General features: G+C 41.5%; 1 protein-coding gene across 2 annotated transcripts; it reads left to right on the forward strand.

Moving 5' to 3' along the window:
* Window positions 1-77: 77 nt before the first annotated feature.
* Window positions 78-10,179, forward strand: mterf3 (mitochondrial transcription termination factor 3). 2 transcript variants are annotated; one of them, XM_012965214.3, is made up of 9 exons: window positions 78-272; window positions 1,606-1,729; window positions 2,746-3,188; window positions 4,859-5,011; window positions 6,407-6,596; window positions 7,166-7,313; window positions 8,101-8,172; window positions 9,053-9,214; window positions 9,725-10,179. In XM_012965214.3, the coding sequence occupies exons 3-9, from the start codon at window positions 2,852-2,854 to the stop codon at window positions 9,917-9,919; spliced, it is 1,257 nt and encodes a 418-aa protein (XP_012820668.2). In that variant the 5' UTR covers window positions 78-272; window positions 1,606-1,729; window positions 2,746-2,851; the 3' UTR covers window positions 9,920-10,179. The 2 variants fall into 2 exon arrangements, with proteins under 2 accessions (XP_012820668.2, XP_004915194.2); XM_004915137.4 differs by lacking the exon at window positions 9,053-9,214.
* The last annotated feature ends 2,893 nt before the right edge of the window (window positions 10,180-13,072 follow it).

Here is a 13,072-nt window from a genome sequence, read left to right on the forward strand (position 1 = left end):
ACATGGGCCTGCCTTGCTGTAGTGTCGCTGTGTATTACGCTCACGTTCGGTTTTTTTTTTTAACACATTCAGAACTTGGCTGGAGTTTTTCGCAAGAGCTGGGATTTACCCAAATACCCACCCCTCGACGCAAATGCGGAATGGTATCGCCCATAGAGGAAGTGCCTGAGTTCCACACGTGGGTCGGAGCGCTGGGAGAGATTACATTGCTGGGGGGGGGGGGTCTCCTTGCTACATGGTACAGTACGGCTCCTACCTACGCCCGCTTGCCTGTGAGTATGTGCTGCCCACACCTATATATGCTTATTTATTTTTATATCTTACTTGCACTGAAATGCTGCTAAGTACATCTGAGTAGATTCAGAGCTTTTGCCTTTATGACACCAGCAGTGCTGCAAGTTACTGAGCCCCACAGCAAAGGGCATTTTAGGGCCTGTTACATTTTCCCTAAACCTGCTTATCAGTCAGTGTTATGCCCCCTTTTATGTCTGTGCCCCCCCCCCCCCAAGCAATCACATGGTCTGTGCCTGTGTATAACACTGTATTGTGTGCTGTAATGTCACACTATACATTAGTATGGAACCACAGAAGAGATTGTTTGGGGTGTGTACTATGGGCAAAAGTACAGCCAGTCCAGTAGCCAATAGATACTGTACCAATGAGCTGTTTGTTTTTGCTCAGACCAATGAAAGCTAGCAGCTGATTGGTTGCCATGTGTGGCTGCGCTGGGGGAAGCTTTGCACTTGGTACAGGTAATGCTCTTTAGTCACACCAATGCACTTGGGTAATGGTTACACACAGGATCTTGAGTTATTACCCATTTAGCTTTGCAGAAAAATGTGCAAAACTTTGCAAAAATTCTAGAAATGCATTAGTAAATGCCCCCTTTAGAGGCAATAATTCGAATCCATACACTGACCAGGGATCTCCCAGTATGGGCCACCCTTATAAGAACACCAACATCTAATGATTTTGCTGGGACTTTAACGTTGTCAGCACATAGGCCATGCTTATTAGGCCTCTTTCCAAGCTCACTGGAGAAAACAGCACTTCTCCCACCAAGTAATTGTGGCCAATGGGTGGTATTGCTCTTTATCAGAAGAGGATTCATTACATTCTGTAGAGATTCCTTAAGGCTCCTAGAAAAGTCCATTTACATGGGCTTTGTCCCATTTACATGGGTTTATCCTATAGGCTAAAGCTCACCCACTGGGTTTAAAGCAGAAGCCAGGATAATAGCTGATCAGACTCCCAACTACAGACCGGTTTCGCCCTTTTTGGGGCTCATCAGTGTAGCGCAGGGTTTTCTGATCAGCTTAGGTAGAGCCAGGACTGGCTCTACCTTTAAACCCAGTGGGTGAGCTTTAGCCTATAGGATAAACCCATGTGGGACAAAGCCCATGTAAATGGACTTTTCTAGGAGCCTTAAGGAATTTCTTCCCAGAATCCTGTTATGACATTTGCATACGTATGAGGCGGTCTCCTCAATCCCTTTAGCTTGTTCGTACATTCTGTAGCCGACCCTTTTAATATAGAAAATAAATAAAGCCTACAATTTTGTTCTTTATAATTGTTTAATGCATTTGCCTTTATTTCTTTAAACAGGTTCAGTAGAATAATGTATAGCCACCTATAACCCCAGAGAGTCCATCCGTGCAGCTTTTTGGTAGTTTTGCACAATCCCAGCACTCACTGAGCGGCTTGCTGTGGGCATTGCTGTAGTGCAGAGGTGAGTGCTACTCTTGTGCACATTCTTTATCCCCAGTGTAACAGCCCAATGGAATGATACTGCAGTCATTATATTCCTGTGGGATTTGCAGTGCTCGTTTAAGGGCAGCTTGAAAGCCGAATAAACATATATTTGAATGAGGTATGACAAATACCTTTGGTTTCATTCCTATGGTAAATGTGATCTTATTGCAACTTTGAACTATACATCAATTAAAGAAATATGCAGCCCCCTGTTCCCCTGCTGATCTGGCTGACTACTTTGAGACTCAAATACATGTAACAGTAGTCACCTGTTCTCAGCCTGCCTTCAGCCTGCATCATCCCAATCCCACAATTCCCTGCACATGTGATGTCAATAAGGAAGATCATTGTGGGTTATGTAGTTCCTGCATGCTGTCTGTAAGCTATGAGACTTTGTTACCATTTGTAACATCGATGTTTTAGTCCTTTCTCTTCTGCCAGGATTTCAAATGATGCAGAACGACGAAAACTATTTTGCAGCTGGATTTCAGCATATTAAATGGTTTTAATCATACCTTTTGAAGAAACAGATTATAGTGATAGGTATATTAGGGGTTTCTGTGTTCTGTGGGGCTCTTTAACAGATTTTGGTTCGGAAGCTGAAATTCCCCTTTAAAATTTGAACTGGTGATTCTTACTCTTATAAACCATAATAAGTGTGTTTAACCATTAACATCTCCCCCAGCCAAAACCTTACATCTGTTGGAGTTGATTCCATTGTATCCAATAAATCAATTTTAAATATATTTCTGCTATATTTTCGTATTAGCGTAACACAGATTTTTAAGAGTGGCGACCTGGCTTAATGACCTGCTTCTTGGAATAAAGGGGAAGGGGTCGACAGGGAAGGCGAAATGCCCTTTTAATTACTAGAGTTTATTTTTGTGAGACCTATGTAACATAACTTGGTACTAGTAACTGTGTTGAATGTTTGTGTACAGATATTTCCAGTTTTGTTACTAATTTGTCTACAAATCTTGTGTTTCTATTAAGAAAACTTCCCAAGGACGAAGAAGTATCTTACTGGTGCGCTAAGCTGCCCTGCCTGACGTGTCCTATAGTTACTGCATTGGGTTCCCTTGTTGATTGATTGTTGAGAATGTTTCTGGTTGTGTGTCGGATCAGCAGAAGATGTTCCCTTTTAAATGCCAGCAATTATGCCCATTTTTCAAGAGGATTGTGGCATTCTGCTGCTCTCACCCAGAGATCACAGAGGAAAAATGAAATGGTTGCATTGAGACGACTGCTGGGCCATATATATGGGACAGAAAGAACAACGTGGAGCTCTGTGATGCTGTTAAGAAGACATTTTACTCATCTCAGTACAGAGGGTGATGCAACTGTAATGTTTTCAGAGCAGAACCTGCCGTCTATCAAACTATACCCACAAGAGACTAAAGTATTACCTGGCACAGACTTCAACACACTCAGCGAAGGTAGAAAAGCTTTGCAGTTCTAATCTATAGAGAAAACCAATCCTTTTTTTAATTGGGATGTACTTTACCTTTAAAGGTATTTTCTTTAAAAAATAAATTTCTGTAGCCACTTTAAAACTCTTTGGGGTGCTCACTTGTTACCTAAGGCTGGGGACCAGAATGGAGCCTTTTACATGGCCTTTATAGGCATAGATCCAGCCCTGGACATCAGACTCACTGGAGCTAATGGTGTAGCCAGTATCGATTTGTATTTATTCATTAGGGAACATAAGGGGAAAAGGGAAGGGGAGGAACAAGGACAACAATAGAAAGTGGTTTACATAGCATGGTGACAGCGTCAACCAGTTGCAGTGAGGGTTTTCCAGGCCATCCTCGGGAACAATCCGCCCATCAGTATCAGTAAAGAGTTTATTTTCATAACTACCTTCTTGGCGACCCAGAGGAGAGAATTATGCAATTTATACAATAGCTTGGGTAGATATATCATCTCGAATAATATGCCCCCACAAAGTGAGGGGGAGCTTAGACCACAAAGCATTTGCTGATTTAAACTGGGTCATAATTAGCTCTATGTTATTGGAGATGTACAGTGCTGTATTGGAAGATATTTGAATACCCAGGTATTGATGTATCATAACTCATTGGAGGTCTTAAGTTGTGGAGGGATGGTCAGGTGTGACATCTGCTGTCAGTATTACAGATTTAGACATATTAATATTACACCCAGAGTACATAACAAATGTGTCTAGGGCCTGCAGAGCCACCTTGAGGGATTCAAAGGGATTTGATAAAAAGAGCATTAAGTTATCATTCAAGTCCTACTATGTCAGGGGATTATCTAATTTGTAGGGTCACTGGCTCAATGGCGACCACAAACAATAGCAGGGATAAAGGGCATCCCTACCTGGTGCCCCTTTGCAAAGGGAAGGATTGAGATAAAGCCCCATGGATCTTGATGTGGGTGGAGGGTAATTTATATAACAACTGGATCCAGCTGATAAAGCAGTGGCCCCCAACCAGTGATTCGTAACTAACATGTCGCTCCCCAACCCCTTGGATGTAGCTCCCAGTGGCCTGAAAGCAGGTGCATATTTTTTAATTCCTGGCTTGGAGGCAAGTGTTGATTGCATAAAACCCAGTGTAAAACCAAACAGAGCCTTCTATAGGCTGCCAGTCCACATAGGGGCTATCAAATAGCCAATTATAGCTCTTATTTGCACCCCCAGGAACTTTTTCCATGCTTGTGTTGCTTCCAAACACTTAATCATTTTGAATGTTGCTCTCTGGGATTAATGGGTTGGGGATCCCTATGATAAAGTGAGGGACAAATTCAAAGCGTCTCAGGGCTTCTTATTTAATAATACAATAATGTACAAAACATATAGTTGTAGTTTGACTCATTAAAATTAATGTAACAGAAATACTGTTTATATTGATCTGCTTCAATTCTATGTTACAGTGGTGCCCAAAATACAAAATAAAAACCTGCATATATAATGGCACAGCCTTCGGCCTTATGCCATTTTATGTTCATGGAACTCTTCGGTGTCTTGCTTGTATTTCACAATTGGCTACTGTATTGGATACTGTATTGTGTTTAGAGGCTCCAATTGGAGATATAAAGAAATATCATTAACTTGTTTATTTACTTGTCATTTCTAAATGATCAGACCTGGAAGGGGCTCCGCCACTGTCTCCACTGGAGGAAATCACAGAGAACGAAGCGGCCCAGATTGCTGCGGATCTTCCAATCCCCCCAGCTTCCTTCACACTCCAAGACTATGTGGATCAGTCAGAGACTCTAAAGAAACTTGTGTTGCTAGGTAAGAGGGCACTGCTGCAAGATGCCCATGGTATGCAGGGTATTGTAACCAAGCTGTATGCATCTGATGATGTCAGGCTTTTAGGACTGAGCCTTTTTACGCTTCTTTTTATACTACACGATAACATGTTAGCCACTGTCTTAGGCTATCTGACCACAACCTGCCTGCTCCTTCCCTTAAGTGTGGGGCGAGTCGTAGTGACAAATGGTTGGCAACTGATTTTATGGCAGTCTTGGGGGCTGATTTACTAATCCATGAATCTGAATCCCGAATGGGAAAAAATCGGATTGGAAACTAACATAATGCGACTTTTTTGTATTTTTTGCGATGTTTTCGTCGCCGTTGCGACTTTTTCGTAGCCGTTACGACTTGCGCGAATTGTCGCAACTTTTTCGTAGCCGTTACAACTTGTGCGAAGTGTCGCGACTTTTTCGTATTGAGCGCTAGTAAACGGCGGGCAAACGTTTCCGATTTTTTCGCGACGGCTACAAAAAAGTTGCGACAATTCTCGCAAGTCGTAACGGCTACGAAAAAGGTGCGACAATTTATAAAAAAGTTGCGACGGCGATGAAAAAAATCGCAAAATACCGATCATTACGAAAAAACCGCATTCGGACGCTTTCGATCCGTTCGTGGATTAGTAAATCGGCCCCCTGGTCTTATAACTGAGAAACTTCCTTAGGAGGGACAATGCCCTGTTGGCTTAAGTAGAGACAAACCATGAAACCACCCCAGTACAGTCCCCCTATACAAAGCACAACGCTAAAGTAGCATTTGAGGCCCCTTATCTGCTGAATTGTAAATCTACAATTTGATTAAATCTGTGGGAAATATAAAATTCCCTTCAAACACAGATTCAATTTTCACTACTCCAAGTCCAGTGGGACTCATGGCCTGTGCCCTGCTCTGCCTAAATCTTAACATTGGCCCATGTGCCCATTGCACTTAGTGAAACAGAACTAAGGGCTAAACTCATGTAGCCATCCTGAAACATAAACATGTTTACTGGCAAATACAAATCTCGCAGAGTGCACAGCCTGTCAACACAGACATATATAATAATAATCCAGGTATAGGATCTGTTATCTGGGAAACCCATTATCCTAAAAGCACCAAGTTACTGGAAGGCCGTTTCAATCAATTAATTTAGAATTTTAAAATTGATTTCCTTTTCCCCTGTAATAATAAAACAGTACATTGTACTTCATCCCTATTATGGGATTTTTTTGTAGACATAAGGTATGGGGATCCAAATTATGGAAAGACCCTTTATTCAGAAAACCTCAGGTCCTGAGTATTCTGGATAACAGGTCCTATAACTGTACTGTGATCTCTCTCTAAATGCAAGAAATCCCTTACTGCACTTTATATCTGCACTATAATGTCTCACCTCAGGTGTTGATTTATCAAAGCTGGAGAAACGCCCCAATGTGGCTAACTTCCTGCTACGGTTAGACTTTGAAAGAGATGTATCCAGGTTCCTGCTCTTCCTAAAGGATGTGGGCTTAGAAGATAGTCAGCTGGGAGCATTCTTGTCTAAAAATCCTTTCATCCTGAGCGAGGATCTGGAAAATCTCCAGAAAAGGTATTGTAGCCCTCTCTGTTCACAATAGATGTATATAGTGTGACTTGCCCTTTATTCATAACATACTGTGCATTGTTTCTCTCATTACCTGAAGAAAAAACTTCTCCCACCTCATATTCACTATGAAATTCAACTGCAACTGCTAGGAGTCTCTTGGGCCCATCTTGTTCTTTTAACCTGGAGGTTGGGACTTTTGAGACAACAAATCAGAATACTGACTGCTACATTATTTCAAGAAAACTATGTAAACACCTTAATGGTTGAAACATGTTGGAAATTTTGTACAATGTGTTTCTTTAATAAACTTTTTCTACTTTTCAGTTTTGCCTTTGAGTGTGCAGTCACCTTTGATGTATTGAGCAAAGCCAAATGGGGTGACAGACATTACATTTACAAATAGCTCGAAAACTGTTGAAAACATTAAATGAATGTATATTGGAGAATTTCATTCATTAGGCAAAATGTTCCCCTGCTTATTCAGTGTAGTGTGGGAAAGCTTTAGCGGCCATACTTTCCAGAAATGCTGCAATTGCTTTCATTAGAGTGAAGCTCTTCTCGCCACTTTTCAGGGTCTCGTACCTGAGGCTGAAGGAATTCAGTAAGGAAGCAGTCGCTCGAATGGTCGCCAAAGCCCCTTATCTGCTGAACTTCTCAATAGAAAGACTGGATAACCGCTTGGGCTTCTTCCAAAGGGAACTGGGCCTAAGCACAGAAAAGGTAGGAATGTGGGGGGCCTTGGATTTTATTGTGTTATTTGCCATTTTAAGCAAAATCCTCTGACAGTGATGTTGGTGTCCTGGGATATAGCCATGTACTCTGCTCTAGCAGCTCCTGCAAGTGGACAATGAGATTATTGGTGGACAAATCAGTTTCTGGCCATTTAATAACAGTTCTGGTGCATTTCATGAATGACTTACTGCCATGCTGGAATGAGTTACCAGTGCAGTTTCTTATATGATTGCTCAGAATTTTAATGTCCCTTGAACATTGCCCTTAAGTGTATGCACATAAATGCACTTTCTGTTTGTTGATCCAATGTCACAGATTGTGCTTAAAGACAAGTAAATGCTCATTGGCAATATGGTAGGCACCCCCCTAGTGATTATAATTGCTCTCCTCAGCCCCTGGGCTGGTGCTGCTCTTCGCTGAAAACTCCAGTGGCCTGGGGCACTATTGTAGGAAACGTTTTGCTGCCATCTTTCTTTGGGTCCTTTCAATCCTTACTGATGCCCTGGCAGTGCCCATGCCCAACAGAGCAAAATCAGGATTTCAAAACTGAAAGCCAAAGTCTTTGCCGTATTGCGTGTGCTCCCACCACAAAGCAGCAGTAATATATTGCAGAGACTATAAGCAAGATGGCAGCACAGGGATCCCTACAATAGTACTGTATCATTCACTGAAGAAGTGCAAAGGCCCGGGGGCCTGAGCTTTGTGATCATTGCAGTGTGCATATATTCTGTGATAAAAATTAAATTTTTTTCCAAATTATTGTATCTTTCAACAGACAAGGGACCTGATTATACGCCTTCCGAGGTTGCTAACTGGAAGCCTTGAGCCTGTAAGAGAGAATCTGAAGGTAAGCCTGTTTGCTGCTGGAGAAAGACCCCCCCCCCCCCCCCTCCCATTATAGAACATAAGCTCACTAAGGTGCATAGACAGATCTAACGTTCTCAGATATAATTATAAACATACATATTTTTTTTGACCCAAACTTACATGATTCCACATATTGAAACCATTATAGTCTCTCTGTGCTTGCTTGGGCCCCACCCCCGTAAGCTCACAGTGCAATGCAGCCAAACCTTGTTCCATTGTTAAAGTGATGGCTTCTAGTTCATGAAAGACCTTTGCTTTCCATACTGGGTGGTACACAGATTCTCTACAAAGCAGAGGAACATGTCCCAGAATCCATCACTTCACAATGGAACAAGGTGGGGGTGGGTTGGATCACTTTTTGGGACTCTGTGGGAAGCACCAAGACAGACTATTGTGGGTTTTTTTTAATCCGTGGAATAAGGTCTTTCTTTTTTTTTTTTTTTTTTTAACATAAGACCAGCTGAATGAGCTTGTGTCAAGAAAAGGAGGGGGGAGGTGTACAACAAATAATAGGTGTACAACAAAATAATATTGCTTTAATTTTACTTTTAGTAGTGCGCCCCCTTCTGTTTATTACCTATTTTCAACCTATGTATAAATACCAGTTATCTGTGTGTCATTCTAGTAATGCTATATCACTTTCATTAATATTAATAATATATGTATTTACAAAACACCAACATATTTTGCAGCATTGTATAATAAATGGGTGTATGCGTTAAACATTCCAGACAATATAGGAAAACAATTAATACAAGAGGTCAAAAGGGCCCTGCCCTAAACAGGTTCTGGTTCTCGTTTTGCATGGTTTCATCATAACAATACATACTTATTTTTTATTTTGGGTTTTTTTTTTTTAGGTATGTGAAATTGAACTGGGATTCAAAAAAAATGAGATCCAGCACATTGCAATAAAAGTCCCTAAAATATTAACAGCGAACAAGAAGAAATTAATGGAAACCTTTGATTATGTGCATAATATAATGGGAATCCCCCATCATCTTATTGTTAAATTCCCACAGGTATTGTGAGCTTTTCTTGTTAATATATATTATCCAGCTCATAGGTAACACCTCGCCTTACCTAGTATTTCAGGGAAGCCTCCAAAACCTCCATGTGGACCTTATTCAAGAAACCTTAATTTTGACTTCAGAATGTATTAATTAAACAATTTTACAATTGATTCAAAGTAATTTGTAAATGTAACATGTGTCATGTGTCTGTTCCTTTCCTACCCTGCTGGTACTGAGTTTTAAAAAAGTGTAGCAGAAGACAACCCCAGCCAAGACTCCCTATTCCCACAGTGCCTTTCACTAATCTGCTAATGATGTCACTTCTGCCACGTTGTTTCAATAGTCAGAACCAGCAGTGAGTGTTGAGAATAGCAAGGTAAAGAAGATTATATTTACAGATAACTTCAAAACCTGTATATTGAAAAGTTGCTTAGACACTTCGCTTAGAGAAACGAGAGAGGTGAGAACATGGATCGTGCAGGTATATCCAGTAACCAATTTGTTTCATTTTCCCTGCAGGTATTTAATACAAAGTTGTTAAAAATGAAGGAGAGACATCTGTTCCTGGGATTTTTGGGCAGAGCTGTATATGATCCCACAAAGCCAAACTATGTCTCCTTAGACAAACTAACATCAACTCCCAATGAGATTTTCTGTGTGGAAGTTGCCAAGGCGTCGGTGCAAGATTACGAGCGGTTCCTGAAAACTCTGTGAATAACGAGCATCTGAGAGCTGTGTTTTCCATGCTGCAGTTAGGCGCCTGTATAGAATATCTTTGTGTGCATGGAGAATATTTATGTATATATTTACAATGTAATCTGTTTCTACGCATAAAAGAAAATGTTGGTCATAGGCAGTTCTGTAGCATTGTTACATATGAAGATAATATTTCTAAAGCTCCTTATGTATTTGTACATTAACGGAACAATATATAAGATTCTTTGCTTTGTATGAATAAATAATGTCCTCCTGGATAGATGTGTGGTTGTATGTATCAAGCAAGAACCTCGATACAGCTCCATACTGGCACTTAGTGTATAATTATGCAATGCCCATACTATAGCCAGCTCAGTATTATCTTTATAACCACCATTTTATCTGACTTCTAAGCCACGGAGTAAAAGTACATTTTGGGGCAGATTTATCAAAATGTGAGTTTAGAGATTAATACATAAAAACTCACCAATGTTCTATTCATTCCTATGGGATTTTTAGAAGTGTGGGTGAAAATTAGAACTCAACATTTCATAAATAGGCTTCTGAAAATCCCATAGGAATGAATAGAACATTGGGGAGTTTTTATGTATTAATCTCTAAACGCACATTTTAATAAATCTGCCCCTTTATGTCTGGGACGTTCCTTTGCTGAGGGTAGGTGCTTAGCAGAGGTTATCGCAGGGGGTGCTTTTAGCCAGCTGAGAATCAACAACAATCCTCTGCTGTCTGCTCCCTTTGACATGAATGGGAAATGCCAGTATAGGTGCTTTTTAGACTGAAAACTCTGGCATGTCTCTAGGACAGTGCTGTCCAACTGGCGGCCCGCGACCCCCCTCTGTGTGGCCCCCCACCTGTCTGGCTGCTTTGATGGCTTACCTTTGAGTAAGCTTTAAATGGTATCAGTACTGTGATTAACTGCCCCCCCCTGCATGGTTCTCACCTCCAGATTCAGGCTGTAATCAGGCTGTATTGTTTAAATATGTAATCCCCTGTGTTGTTCACACCTTTTAATCTCTGCATTGTTCACCCCCTGCAGTGTTCACACCTCAGGCTCAGGCTGTAATCACCCCCCATTGTTCCCCTGTTCACACCTCAGGAGCAGTAGAAACCCACAAATAATCCCTGCACACTACAAAAGGAACATATACTGAGGTGGTACTGCAATTAAAAAGTTTTTTAATATATAGTTATTGTGCAGACTGTAGGAGCAGTGCCAGCATTGTGTCACTGTAGGCTGCCTGTGTGTGCCATACACACAGGCATCATAGGGCAAGCAGAGTATGGCACACACAGGCAGCGTAGGGAAGGCAGAGTATGGCACACACAGGCCAAGTATGGCACAAACCAGCCAAGAATGGCAAACACAGTGAAAGTATGGCACATGCAGGCAGGGTAGGGAAGGCAGAGTATGGTACACACAGGCAGGGTAGGGCAGGCAGAGTATGGCACACACAGGCCAAGTATGGCACAAACCAGCCAAGTATGGCACACAGGCAGGGTAGGAAAGGCAGAGTATGGCACACACAGGCAGGGTAGGGAAGGCAGAGTATGGCACACACAGGCAGGGTAGGGCAGGCAGAGTATGGCAGGTTTTTGCTGTACTACAACCATTAATACGGGTATGGTCATGTAATAACATGGGTGTGGTTTCAAGTGGGTGCGGTTTCAAAAAGGGGAGTAGTCAAAACTGGCTTCCATTATCGGCCCTCCACCACGTAGGTCGGAAAAATTCCGGCCCTCAGTACAACAGAAGTTGGACAGCACTGCTCTAGGAGATACTAAAATGGAATAACAAGTTAATACATTTGTTAATAGCTCTAATTTTAGTGTAAATTGGATTTTAAATCCAGGAAAATGTGATGTAATGTCTCCAAAACAGGAAGTTCGGCTTCCCCTTACCTATTTAGTTTGCAGGTAGCACCTTTTACAGGCAAGTGTTAATATTTAGTTTGCATATTGATGGGTAAGGGGAAATTAAAAAAAAAAAAAAAAAAAAAAAAGGACTCAGTGGTGGGTGCTGGAAATTGTGTATCAAGAACCAACAAAAGGCCCCATATGGAACGTGTAAGTGCCACCTAGTTACCCTGCAATCCCTGCTGTTCCAGAAGCTATTCTCCACATTCTTGTTGTCATTTGTGCTCATCCACACATTTCCTACCTGATACTCTCACTCTGCTAAGAGAAACTATGCTGCTCAGATAAATCTTTAGTATGCACTAAACAGGCACAGCAGCCTCCTGTTGGTTGGCACATGGGGCAAGTTCTGTTTTACTGCAAAAGAACCTTCTGGTGCCTATTCTTTCACTCACTTTACACACAGCCTAAGTAAGTGGTAGTTGCACTACACCCCTTGGATATTTCCACATAGTGAAAGCCCATCTTGAATGTTTAGAGTCCTATGTACCCCCATGCTCTGAAGCCTATCTAGCTGGTCTGGTCTGTAAATACAGCCAAGTAGGGGTTACACATCACTCTGGGAGGAACCATAAGCCAGACTGGTACATACTAACACAACTCTGGTCATGCCCATTCCCACACCTTGTGTCTCAACCCTTTCTCCTTGTAGATTGTAAGCTCTTTTGGGCAGGGCTCTCTTCACCTCTTGTATCGGTTATTGATTGCTTTATATGTTACTCTGTATGTCCAATGTATGTAACCCACTTATTGTACAGCGCTGCGGAATATGTTGGCGCTTTATAAATAAATGTTAATAATAACAATAATAATACATTTATAAGTTAGTAAATGACATAGGCATTGGATATCCAATCTGCTCCTCTCAGCTGAACGTCAGCTCTCAGTTTAGCCAGCTGTCAGAGGGTTGATGAAGGGCTGCAGTGAGTCTATCTCTATGGGGGCGGGAAGCTAGTAAAAATGGCAAAGTTTTGATACTTTCTCTCATTTGGATTAACTATATAGACATTAGAAGTGGTAAAGCTGACATAGTTACAGGGAGGGATTCTATAAATCAGGGACGTCCAACAACTAGAGGCACTAGGTAGGACCTACTTGATACGTGCACCGAAATATAGTAACACTAAAAAGCAATTCGTGTCCCCTCTACAAAAAGCGACGAAAACTATAAGAGTTGCCATAACTACGAAAACATCCACTTTCATAAAGTTCAATTGACAAAGACGTGCCCTTCCC

This window comes from Xenopus tropicalis, chromosome 6 (assembly GCF_000004195.4).
Source record: "Xenopus tropicalis strain Nigerian chromosome 6, UCB_Xtro_10.0, whole genome shotgun sequence".
In the NCBI taxonomy this organism is placed as follows: domain Eukaryota; kingdom Metazoa; phylum Chordata; class Amphibia; order Anura; family Pipidae; genus Xenopus; species Xenopus tropicalis.